This window comes from Cryptomeria japonica, chromosome 10 (assembly GCF_030272615.1).
Source record: "Cryptomeria japonica chromosome 10, Sugi_1.0, whole genome shotgun sequence".
Lineage (NCBI taxonomy): Eukaryota > Viridiplantae > Streptophyta > Pinopsida > Cupressales > Cupressaceae > Cryptomeria > Cryptomeria japonica.
Genome location: NC_081414.1, coordinates 85415694 through 85429063, shown reverse-complemented (window position 1 = coordinate 85429063; position 13370 = coordinate 85415694). Strand labels below are relative to the sequence as shown.

Genomic DNA, 13370 nt, shown 5'->3' with positions numbered 1-13370 from the left:
GGCCAGGCGACCATGAGGATGCAATTTGCTCGAAACCTGGTGTAAACCTCCTAAACATAGAACCCACGAAAGCAGAAGTGTTGGCAATCACAAGGGCGCAGGCCAAACAGGGTGCATACCCAAATCCCCACACGGAGACAGCGAGAGTGCAGGAAATGGCCGCACAAGGACAGAACAACCACCAGACCTCAAATCCGCCACGAACGAGGGGAGAAGAGGAAATCTTACGACAAATATTGCAGATGGAGGTACCTGTGAGAATTCAAGACCTCCTGGAGACCATGCCACAGTTGAAAACGGCTATCTTAAACTCTGTACCCTCATAGGTGAAAATGAGGGAGGTCGTGAGCCCCACAGCCGACCCTGCGTTAAGGAAGGCCCTAAGCCCCACCGTCGACCCAATGTTGTTGGTAGTCAACAGCGGATGCTAACCGACAGTGGTAGAAATGGGCATACTGGGGACTACCTTGATAGACACTATTGTGGATGGAGGGTCAGGAGTAAATGTGCTCCCAAAAGCCACATGGAAAAAACTGGGAAAGCCTACGTTGTGGCCCCCCACGTTCAACCTACTAGGGGCATATCAACATGGGATTAAACCCCTTGGTACCCTCACGGGCCAGCAAGTGATGATTGGCACGTAGCCATTCATATTGGATTTCGTAGTAATTCCCCTGAAGCAGAAAGGGTATGACGCCATTCTCGAGCGTGGGTGGCTCATTGCAGCAAAAGCAAACCATAACTGGAAGCGGAATACTCTTTCCTTGGAAAAGGTGGGGAGGAAGTACGTGATCGATCTTCATACGCGGATGGTGAGTGAGGAGTTGGCATCCTCCTCCAACTCGGAATCGGAGGGAGACCAGTTGGGGGAGGGCAGAGACGGACGTTGCATGGAGCCTAGTGACGAAGGGGTGTTAGAACTGGAGGCATGCTTAGGGGACGATGGGGACTCCTTGAATGGCCTCTTCCATTGGCAAATGGGAGATTATGAAATTTTTACACCCTCGTGCAATGTATTGAGCATCGAGGAAGAACCAGATATATTTCCCCCAGAATATGGCAAGTACAAGGAAGTGGAGGCCTCGGTGAATGAGACACCGGCACACCAATTCTCGAAGGGGGAGCCCATTAAATACCAGGAAGCCAATTTAAAGGAGACAAACCTCGGGGGGATGAGTGACCCCAAGATCATCCTTCTCGGAGATGACTGGAACCTAGTGCTGAAGGCCGTAGCCTTCAAAATCTTTATTATTCTTCTTCTTCTTATGTACGGGAAGGAGATCGTGGTCCCTGTAGAATTTGTGGTTCCAGGTCTTCGAATGGCCATTGAAAATAGACTTGCCACCAACGGATCCAAATTGAAACCCTACCATGCGAGGTGCGCAGGGGACCCGAGAGGCTAGAAGGACACCCGAGAGGTCGGAGGGGGACCCGAGAGGATGGAAGGGGACTTGAGAGGCCGGGTAGGTGACTTGAGAGGCATGGGACCAACGCGGGAGACTCTTGGGCAAGGAAAACCGAGAAGGATGAAGGGCGGTCCCAGAGACAGGGGACCCGAGCCGACGACTCTCTAGACAACTAAATTGGGAAATTGGAAGAAAAAAAACAAAAAACGTACGGCCGTACGGGTTCGTACGGCAGTTGATTGTACAACTGGGAAAAAAAGATATCAAAATTTAAAAAAAAACGTATGGCCATATGGGTTTGTACGACAGTTGACCATACGACTAGGAAATATATATATATATATATATAAAACAAAACAAAAAAAAAAAACTGTGCAGTCCGTACGATGACCGTATGAAAAAAGAAAAAGAAGAAGGCGCATGATGGTGGGGGCCACTGTACGGTGGACCATCGGCGGTGGACACCGTTGCGGGTTAAAGCCGCGCAAACTAAAAGGAAGAAATAAAAACCTCGCACAAAGAAAGACACGCAGCCCCCGCACAAACAAACACAGCCGTACGATGGAGGGGTGTTGACCGCACGGGAAGGTGGCTGTACGATTGGAGGTGTCAGTGCTGTTGTTGACCGTACGAGGAGGTTGTATGGTCGGGGTGCCATCGGGGACATTATAGAGGAAACTTAAAAAAAAACACAAAAAACGACAACGACCAGAGTGAAAAAGATTTTTCAATGACATCTGGAGCCAGGACATTGAAAATATTAGAGTGGAGAAGAAGGGATTTGACATCTTAAATATCACAGAAATGATGCACGCCATGGACTTTCGTGTGGTTCTGAAGGTTGTAAATTGGCTGCCCCTGGACCCTGCGAGGGGCGCTGCCCCTCGACCTCGCTGGGGTGCTGCCCCAGACCCCAGTTTATTTTTGAGCTACAGTACACTTGTTGGAGTTGGGCGAAGGGCATTAGAGATGTCACGGGAAGTGTTGTGGTTGTCCGTACTGTGAGAAAGAAGCCTGCAGCTAAGCATTGGCGGGGAAGCCATAAGCCGTAGCAGGAGACGGATTTGGAGGTTGGGAACAAACAGAGTTTGAGGGAAGGCATTGCAGGTCCGTGCAGTTGTATGACACCAGGGAGTTATTCAGTTCAGTTATTAGCCTTTGGGGGGTGTGATGGAGGATTTGAGGTGTCTCCTAGCCTTTGTGCCAGCAGGTTGTGGCCACCTCCAGGCAGGAATGGTATGCTTTGAGGAACTTGGAGTATGTCTCGGTTGGACGTGAGGTTGCCTTGGTGGATGCAGAGAGGGCTCGAGAGGAGCTGACCACCAGGTTGGAGGCAGTACTAGCGTGAGACGTAGCTCAGCGTACCCAGGAGTTGGATGCCGAGAGGTCAGTGCGGGTGGCTATCGAGGACAAATTGGCTAGGGAAGACAGTATCATTTGAGTAGCAGTTGGTGGAGGTTGAGACTGAAAAGCATGTTTGCAGACAAGTTTGGTTTAGGCACAGGAGGATTGTGATGTCAACGGAAGCACTAATGGTGAAATCTGCACTTGAGCATCGGATGGTAGCAGAAAAGGGTTTTCAGGCGAGGACGCAGCAAGTGTATAAGTCCTGGGCTCGACTGGCGTCAGCAGTTCTATTTAATGTCATCTCTATTTTGTATTAAGTCGTCCGGAGACGATTTCTTTTCTTTTGGGGGGGATGATGTTGGCGGCAATATTGTACACGGAAATAAAACTAGTTAATTAAGTTGTAATTGTCTTGGTTAGTTGGCAACCGTGGGGTGGTAGTTGTGCGACGGTTGGCGCTCGCACCCCCTCGGTACCTTTAAATACTTCCAAATGTAACTTGTGGGTAGAACGATTATGAATGGAATAACATCTCTTATATTGCATCTGATATCTATGGCATTATTATTCTGCATTACGTGTTTTATCTGTGTGCTTTAAGTTATTCACCCGAGAGGGTAAACATCCATGCCATTTATAACTCTTTGGCGGACTTCATCTGCCTTCATGCAAGGCAGACTTCAGCATCAGCAAGCCACTCTCTTTTATGCCTAGGTGGAGTTCATGATGTCTTGGACATAGCCAACTCCATTTATGGCAAACTTTGAACCGGCTTGAGACATGTCACTCTCCATTTAGAAACTTTGTTTCCATGAGCACTTGGATGAATTTTTCAATGATTTTCCATTGCTTTTCATACCTGGAGATTTTTTTTTTTCATTATGAATATAGGAACCCTGTTGCCATGACTTAAGCGACCCAATCCTAGGTCAACTTTCAAAAAAGCAGAATCCCACAAAAATAGGAAGTTGTCCAAATTGACCCTAAGAAGTTGCGTTTTTTGTCCTTTGGGACTTCTAAGCACTTTGATGGTGTCCAAACACTGTTTTGATGATTGACTCTTTGATTGATTTTGATGACCACCTAAAAACTCTAACTCCTCATTGTAAAAAGACTGGTGATTAGCAGTTGTGACGCCAAAGCAAAACCTTAAAAAGAAAAAATAGGGGGGGTCCTCATTTGCAATGGGGCGATGTGTGAAAAGGTCACAATAGGTCCCAAAACTATTGCTCCACAATCCTAGAAGATAATCATACTTTCAAGCTCAGGGGTTGTCACTCATGAAGGAAAAATAGAGGTTCCATGGATAAATTGAGGGGGGTTTAAAGGCCAATTGACGAAAGTAGGTAAACTCTTCTACACTTCAATCTTAGCAAAACATAGCAGGGTGTTCCTAGAGATGACCTTGAATAAGGTTTTTGTTATAGTTGAAAAATGAGCATGTTCAGCAAATTCCAGTGATCCAAATGTAGGTTTTGATCCCAAAGGTGATCACTAAAACCAAAACTGCCAATTGCTATGATCTCTTATATAGCTGATGAGAAGATCATTGCAATAAATGCAAGTTGAGGGTACAAGGACATGATTCACTAAAATGGATAAGTTGATAACGCTCACAAATGCTATTTTCCTATTTAAACTTGCTGAATCATGAACTGCGTAGGATATTACTTCCAATCCTAAACTATTGATGAATGATTTGTTCATTTTTGAGAGTATGATTGGTCGTATATTTCCAAGACCAATGCCTATCCATTGGGCAATAGAGTCACAACTGATCAAAGTAAAAACAAGTTGAAACCCCAATGGGCAATGAGCAATGCATTGACATACACCAAAGATTGTGATATTAATAAAAAACCAAGCATTAATAATGCATCGTGGGATTGCACAAATCCATGTATAATATGTATGAGTGATCGTTATAAGGTTTGCAGTGCATTAGAATGCTGTTACATTTGTCAAATCTAGTATTACACTTGTGCCATTTAATGTGGCAAAGAAGAAGCCCTAGTTGTGACTAATAGACTCCTCTAAAAATACATAACTGTCACAGTGATATTTTATTACAAATATCACTTACAATATTAACTTCCTTGGATTTCAAAGATATTGTTGCTCCCAAATTGGATTGGACTAGTGTGGTTTGAAATTCTAGAGCAGTGGTACATGTAGGCATTTTGAAACAGCTAATGACCAACCCTTGTAATGAAGAAGAAACTAGTCTTTATAGAAGCTGAGAGAATTGTGCCCTTTTTGCTTGTTGGAATCTAGAAGAGATCTAGAATTTCAAAATAATGCATTGGATTAATGCTAGTTTGTGTGGCTACACACCATCTGTTGTTGAAGAAATGCATTTGGAATCTTGTTTTGGGTGGGAAAACATCTTTTGCAACATTGTAGAGGTTGAATTGAGGCATTAAAGGCAGTTTGGAATTTGTCGGGGTAGCTGGACGAGTGTGTTGAGGCTTTGTGCAAATTTTTTAATGTTCTAGTGCTTGGTGGGAGTTTGTTGGAAAGGACATGAGAACCTAAGCAGAGATGAAGTGATTTGCGAGTCGGGAGTGGGGAGAGAAATAAAAATTGGAAAATGAAGTTGACAAATTCATTTGGGCCCTTGGGGTTTGAGGGGATGGATTTCTTGAGGTTAGGACTTGGGGAGGAAACATGGAACGAGAACTAAGGAAGGTAGCATAGGGATTGAGTCTTGGAAAGGATTGGGAATTAAGGAGTGAGAGGACTAGAAGGATAAGAACTCGGCCTAGGAAGGGTTTGGGAATCAGGGAGAAAGGGAATCATGGGGTTTGGAGTGTGGGGTGGACTTAGCACATGAAACATGGTGCTAGGGTTTAGGGTCCTCTCAGAGGTCTAGGTTCCATGGGGACAAGGAAAAGAAAGAAGGGGCCAAAACCCTACAAGGATTGGGAACTTTGGAATGTAGTTTCTTGGTTCCAAGTTGATTCACAAACTTGCTACTTGAGGGATCAAGAGGAGATAATAGAGGAGGTAGGGGCTAGGGTTTTGGGGAACTTAGAACACCGGGAATTGGTCCATAGGTTCGAAGTTTGTTTGGCATCCTATTGCTCAGGGGGTATAACAATGGCCTCAAAAACATAGACTTAGGATTTATTGAACTTTTGGTTTTAATTTGCACTTATTTTTCTATATGAAATTGCCCCTATGAAGGTAGCGCCCATCTTGGAGTTTGGCACGTGGTAGTTTTAAGAGGCATATCTGCCCGTTTCAATCTGCAAACTCATCTTATTTTGAGGCATCTATGACTTCTAAACAAGCCTGGAAGAGTTTCATTTCAGTTTGTCGCCAAGGGAAGTGATAACTATCATTTTAAGTGAATTGTCCTTCATGATTTAGGTGCCCAGATTTCTATAGCAGAGTTCAGCAGGTTTTGTATCAGTTCTTTTGGCTATTGTCCAAAAATTCTTAACGCATTTAGTGCAATTGTGTTTCCCTTATTGAGAGGATGGAAGAATCTTGTTTCTACAAGAAAGTTGTATACTACTGAACTGCTTGAAATTGAATCTTTTCTAAAGGGAAGGATGGTAGCTCACTTGAGGCATTGCACCCAATATCCTGCTGCAATCTGACATATAAGATCATCTCAAATATAATTGTTCCAAGGCTACAATTTCTTTTGAACTTATTTCCTTACCAATCAATTTTTGTTCAGAATTGACAGGCAACTGAATATCATTTTGTTCCAATACATAATCCACCCTATAAAAAAGAACGAGCTTCCTGGGGTCTGTCTTAGGGTAAATATATAGAAGGCCTTTGACAGATGCAACTGGCATTTGATCATTGACTCTTTAGAATCTTTTGTCTTCAACTACCAATTATTTGAATGGGTTGACCGCTGCCTCACGGGACGCTTTCAAAATAATTTTTACCAGGTCTCAAGGGGCCTAGGTTGGGGCATCAAGCAGTTTAAGGCAAGGGTGTTAGCGTGAAGATTTTCAAGATTAACTAGTGTAAGATTAGCAGGTAACTTAAATCATTTTGGATTTTATAGCATAAGGCATGAATGTGCAAATGATCAATTTGGTAGGTGTGCACTTGACAATTCATTGTTCATTTGAAAATTCATGCTGGCATTTTGCAAATGGCAGGTCACTGTTAATTTGGAATTCATATATGTTCACACGTGTCCTTAACCCACTAACCTCTTTAAAAAAAATTCAAATAGAGTAGTGGACATGACATTATTATTGCACCTTGGAGAGAACAGGCAGAATTGAAACAAGGTCACCCTAAATTGTTTTAGGTACTTATTAACAGCATAACAGAATTGTTGTCTCTGATATTGTATTATTTCTTTCGTGGATTCTATGCTATTGTTGTGAAATGTAGTTAGGCATGGGTGTTCTCAGCAATAATTAGCATTGTTGAAGTTTCCATTTCAACAATGAGGAGTGGACCCCCTATTCCTGTAGCTATATATCATAATGGGAGAATGCCTTTGATTCTTACTAGACTCATAAGATGGTGCAAAGAGGACCACCAGATCTACAAGTTGCCCCGTGCTTCATGAGGCACATGGATTCATAATTTTCAATTTGTGGATTATGCACTCCTCTTATCATGCAATACTCAGTAAGAGATCTTTAAATTCAAAGGGCATTTTGAACAATAATATTCTTCAACATTTTAATCCAATTCTGTTAATTAATTCTCAGCATACTTACTTCAAATAAGTATATTTCGCTTCTAACTTCACATCAAGCTAACCACAATCATGCTAAAGGGATGCTAGGGGTCAAAATTTGGAAGGAATGCAGCTTTGGATCTACAAGTGGTTATCTCTGGCAAGTAGCATTTAACTAATATCAGTAATGCTCCAAGTGCCTGTTTATCTCCACTCACTGCTTGCAATCTTGAATAAGGTTCTAAAGGAAATCTGTGACATACTAAAGCAATTTCTATGGAGAGGCTGAGAAAAAAATTATTTTTTACCTAATTTCATAGAACATAGAAGATGATTGGTAAGCAGAAAAAGGGAGAAGTTATAAACATAAAGAGCCTATCCATCTTTAACCAGACTCCTTATATGGAGCTGGCAAGGCAAGTTTATTAGGTCAATCCACTTTCCTGCGTCCAGATTTAAAAGGAGAATACTCAAATGATCAAACATTAAGCATTCCAGTCTAAATCCCTGGCCTAACCAGGGGTCTCTGTAATATGGAGACTCATTAGATTGGGACTGCAAATTTTGAAATCAACTCTCTGTAATATGGTGGCTCATTAGATCGGGACTGCAAATTTTGCAATCAACTCTTTGTAATATGTAGGCTCATTAGATTGGAACTGCAAAATTTGAAATCAACTGAATGTCTGCCAGATTTTGGGAACAAAACTGCAGTAACTTTCAAAAATAGATGCTCAGTAGCGACTACAAGGTGTGCAGGATGCTCTGCTCAATGACAATTTAGCCTATGCGGCTGACTAGACTCATGGTTGCTCTGAAATGCCATGGAATGCATTCATGATAAATTCTTACAAACAGGGCATCATAACACAATTAGAATAATTCATAGCACAACTCCAACAGAGATACACAATCTTTACAGGAAGAAGGACATTCTGGATTGAGGGAAAAAGGAGGTTGGACGATGTATGGTTTGGGAAGCATATCTCTCTCACTACAAAGCTTTGCCACAAATCCACTGGAGCATTGGCCTTGAAGTAATGATCAAATATGAAAGCCTTCTTATAGATCCTTCTCTATGGTAGTCCCGCACAACCAATGCACTTCAAGGAAGAGGTATACTAGGACTGACGAGATTTTCTAACAGTTAGCAAGCCACCAAATCATCTCTCCACCTTTTCATTCAATGTTCTTTTGCACAACATAGATATCAGATGATTGCAAATCTCCTCCCAATGACATGGATCACCCTTATCCCAAAATCAGCTATATATATCTAGTCATTCAAAATAGAAGAGAGCAACACCATTGGTTCCATAGAAAACAGACTGAAGGTAAGTAGCTACTCCACTTTGTTATGCCTAGAATGTTTCTCAGTTGTTCCTGGATAGGCCAGTATCAAAGCTGCAGCTATGCACCATAGTGTGGAGTTTGGCCATAAATACCATGTATTATATCTATGAGAATGCCCACAATTGAGAATAATAATGCTGATATTGTATATTTTTTATTATTTTAAGTGCTTTAGAAAATGCAATAATTTTACTTTCTTGTAAAGAATATATTATCACATTGTCTGTGAATTTAATGAATCCTCTATAGAAATTGTCTGGCTGATGTTTCATTTAAAAAAAGTTTCTATAGCCAACAAGGAAAGGTTCTTTGCCAATTTGATATATGATGAAATTGGAGACATATTTTCTGGCCTATCTCAAATGTTTCTATTTATTTCTCAAAAGGATCCATATTCTGTCTTCTTGCCTGGACAGGTTTGTGGATGCATTCGAAGGGGAGATTAGGGCTGCAGTAGAAAATGCAGTGACATCAAAGATCAAGGAAGGCATTATAAAACTTGATTCCTTGTTGCAGAATCTTCCTAAGGAAATAGGAGTTGACGGTAATGTCGCAATGAATTTTACAGTCATGCAAGCTCCTGATGTGGGTCCTAAATCAATCAGTATTGGAGTGGAAGGATTATTTGTGACAATGACTCCTGATTTTCGAGTCCACCGACTTTCCAATTTGCAACCTGGGATCTCTTGCAGTGGTTCATCAAAGATGTTGGAAATTGCATTGAGTGACACTGTGTTGAATTCAGCTGCTGAAGTGTACACTAATGTAATACTTTCTTGGTTCCTTCCTTTTACGCTTTGCATCTTTTTATTTTCTTTTGGATACTAGAGGACTAATTTTTTGGAGAAAAGGAAATATAGGTTATTGTGCAATCTCTACCCATCATTCAAAGGTCACTTTCTGATGTTTATGAAATGCATGCAGAAAGCACAATAGTAAAGCCTCTTGTACCTCTTTCCAAGGTAGATCAGTCATTGTCATTGAAACAAGAACCATAATTTAGTCTGTTATAACTCATAATAGTAATTTGTTATATAACTTAATTATAGAACAAATAGTTAATAAATGATAAAAAGTTAGAACTTAGGAGTGTCACTGATCATGGAATCCTCATATAATTATTCAGTTGTAAACTGTTACACTCCAAGGTTTATCATTGATAAAAAGGAAGTGAATTGATGCTTTGTATAGGTCATGCAATCGATGATGAAGAAGACAATGTCAACTGTTTCTGTTTGTCTTGTCACAAAGCCAAATGGAAGAGCCTTTAGAGATGCCATGTCAACAACTTGACCATCAATGGAAGGCAGTGAATGTTCCAGTTGACCCTAAATTTTGGCAAAAAAATTAGTTGAAATATGGAGATATGATTTATGATTGTCCTTTTCTCTTTGGGGCACTGCCTTCTAGTCATTGTTTCCTTTAGGTGAGTGTTTTCTTTGGTCCATAGTTGTCTTTAGATCATCGATTTATTAATGCCATTGGGCTATTTTTTGGGTAACTCAAGTTGTGCACGTTTTATTTTGTATAATGGTAGTTGAATGCAACAACTTGGCTGGAGTTCCAAGTTAGTGAGATAAAGTATACTGATGGAGAAACTAAAGAATAATGTAAGGGAAGTTCCTATATGTGAAATTGTTTTTAATTGATCATCCTCTATACTAATCCTTGTTATTTGTCATTGAATTTCTTGTAAAGTGCATGTTTTCTGAAAAAGTTTTCATTTGCAAGTGCGAGGAAAATAGTCTTGAGTTCCTTATTGTGATAACCCTCTAAGTGGCCCCATGATATTGTTCTTTTCAGTCAAAATTATTTGTACATTTAACCAATCAAGTGTTGGTTCCATTGGGTTCTGTCCTATTTTCATATTTAATAAAACCTCTTAACAATATCTAGCTATACTTATATCTATATTTGTTGAGCTTCTTTCGAAAGTGATGACATTACTATTGATACATACATGCTTAGTTATGATTTGGTGTGAATATTTGTTCATCAACAATATTGAAATCTAATGTTTGTAACCTAGTGTTGATGGTGTTTTTACGCACTATTTAACACAGAATAAAATACTAAGTATTCTATTCTCTTGAACAAAGACTCCCCAAATGCTAAGCTGCGTGATCAAATGGGATGACTCGAAGGTTCTCAAATGTCAAGTCTTGACATGCTCTTGGATAGACTTAGTTGTTTGCTGTGATATTGCTAGAATCAGAAAGTGGACTTACGTTGAATCTTGAATGCTTGAAATGATGCTAGAATGTAGGATTTTACTTGATTGAAAAAAAAGGAAAAAATGATGAGGGTTTAGAAAGCTATTCTACTCCTAGGAATGTAAGAGCGATGGACAATCTTTGATGAAATTCAACTAAGCTTTGCTTTGACATGCAGCGAACATCTCCACAAGGCTAGTGCAATCTCCTAAGGTAAGCGTATGATGTTCAAATCACCACTACAAGCATAGTTATCCTCAAGGCGAAACATATCAATGAAGAAAGAGCAATTGAAGTTAAGCTTGGCTAAGATGAATCCAGTTGACTACACAAGACACTTTACAATCGACAAGGTGTTAGTAGTATGGATGTACAAATTTCACCATTGATCATACACAAAGTTCTTCCATTCATCTAAACAACATGAAAATCAAATTGAGAAGTAGAGACCATGCAAATTGTAAAATCAACATATAAATTTCACCATATCTTCAATGAAATTACATGCTTATTACAACAAAGTTTTGACAACAATCTTTATCTTCTCCTCCTACTCTACTCTAATTATTTGCTTGCTATCTATTCATGAACTACTCTATTATCCTTTACAAGTGAAAGAGTGGAGCCTTATATAGTGCTCTTATTACAATTGAGTGGCTTAGATTGATTCACAATCAATGACCAAGATTGAAAGATAGAAACCCTAATTAGGGTTTGTTACACCCATTACAAAGCATTTAATGCTTGACCAATGATAAGATTACATTTTATGGGATACATGCCCTTCCTTGAATAATTGACCAATAGAGGACGTCGGTAGGTGCATTGAACTTTGTGCCTTCATGTGGTAGTTATCCTCTTTGGTAGATGAGTTAGGTACATTGAATCTGGACGTCTTATCTTAGAATGATATGATTGGATAAGTGATGACTGAGCACCACCTTAGCTTGCTCATCCTTGTAACTCATCACAAGTTGTAGATGAATGAGACATATCTCTTGATACTCAACATCTCCAAGCTCGATCAATGAATGAGACAAAGGTAGGAGACATTCCCAAATTGCATCGTCTTCTAACTTTGATTAACTCTTCTGAAACTAACTCCCGTCTCGATCACTTGCACCCTAGAGCTTCCATCTGGCTATACTGGCATTGATTCTTGGATTTAAGAAGGAAATTCAAGATTGTGTAAAAGTCCTTCCTTGAATGCTTGATGTTGGTCGCCACTCTTTGCCTTGTAGTGCTTAACTTGATTATTCATCATGCTGACTCCCTGTATCAGACCTGAAAAGACAATGAAAACACCTTAATCATGATTGTGAATTTATTATAAACATATCAATTTACCCTTATTTCCAGAAAAATAGACGTTATTAAGTCCTGATTTCATTTTAATAGTTTGGAGATGTTTTCTTTTGAAATTCTGGAAATGAACAACTAAAGACTAGAAATGATTTTTGACTTAAAATCCGATTAAAATGTGAACATATCTGCTCAAATCAGAATGCCTTAGCTGGGAAATTACTTTCACAATCAAGTCTGATTTTTAATGACTTAGCTCAGGTCTGCATCGGATTAGCTCCACCTATTTTTGACTTTCAACGGTCAAATTTTAATTGAAATGTCTCCTCGATGAGTCGGCATTCCTTGCTCTTGCTGGCGCACTTCCTACTTAATTCACACATTTAGGGGGCAAAGGAAGTCAACAATTCCTTAGTTCATTGTTTTGGGACAGCAAAGGAAATAATCCAAAATGCTTAAGTCGCGCTTTTAGCTAGGCAATGGAAATCACACAATCTTAAGTCGCACATTTAGACCCTCAAAGGAAATAAAACACCTTAGATTGCTGATTGGAAGAGGCAATAGAAATGATCAAAAACCTTAAGTCCTTGATCTAAGATGGCAAAGGAAATAAAATTCCTTAAGTCGCACATTTAGCATAGCAAAGGAAATCATAAAAACCTTAAGTCGCACATTGTCATTGCCAAGGGAAGTCTTCCAAAGCTTAAGTCACTGATTGTCATTGCCTAAGGAAGGAATGAAATCCTTATGTCGCACTTTTAAAGGGTCAATGGAAATCGTTCATCTCTTAATTCGCTCTTTTCCATTGGCAAAGGAAGTAACTGAAAATGCTTAAGTCACTTTTTTTGAATGGTCAAAGGAAGAGCTGACTTCGGCATTTGAAGTGGCATTGTTAATGCCTTAGAAACTTTTTTGATCTCCATTGTAAGGTTTGTGGGGTCCAAACATGTGGTGTGGCACAATAGTGGGGGAAGGTTGAAGGCAATGAGGTGGAACGGAGCGGCGAAGAAGAGGGAGTGGTAAGGAGAAGCCGTGGGGGTAAAGTGGAAAGGATGTGGGGGTAAGATAGGTGCCACGGTGAGATGT

General features: G+C 40.2%; 1 protein-coding gene across 3 annotated transcripts in view; it reads left to right on the top strand.

Annotated features, from left to right (window-relative positions):
• Positions 1-13370, top strand: part of LOC131031518 (putative BPI/LBP family protein At1g04970) — a 133451-nt gene that overhangs the window by 87392 nt on the left and 32689 nt on the right. For all 3 annotated transcript variants that reach the window (XM_057962640.2, XM_057962641.2, XM_057962639.2), the window contains exon 3: positions 9186-9534. In XM_057962640.2, coding sequence (XP_057818623.1) covers positions 9186-9534 — 349 coding nt within the window. The remainder of the gene's footprint in view (positions 1-9185; positions 9535-13370) is intronic.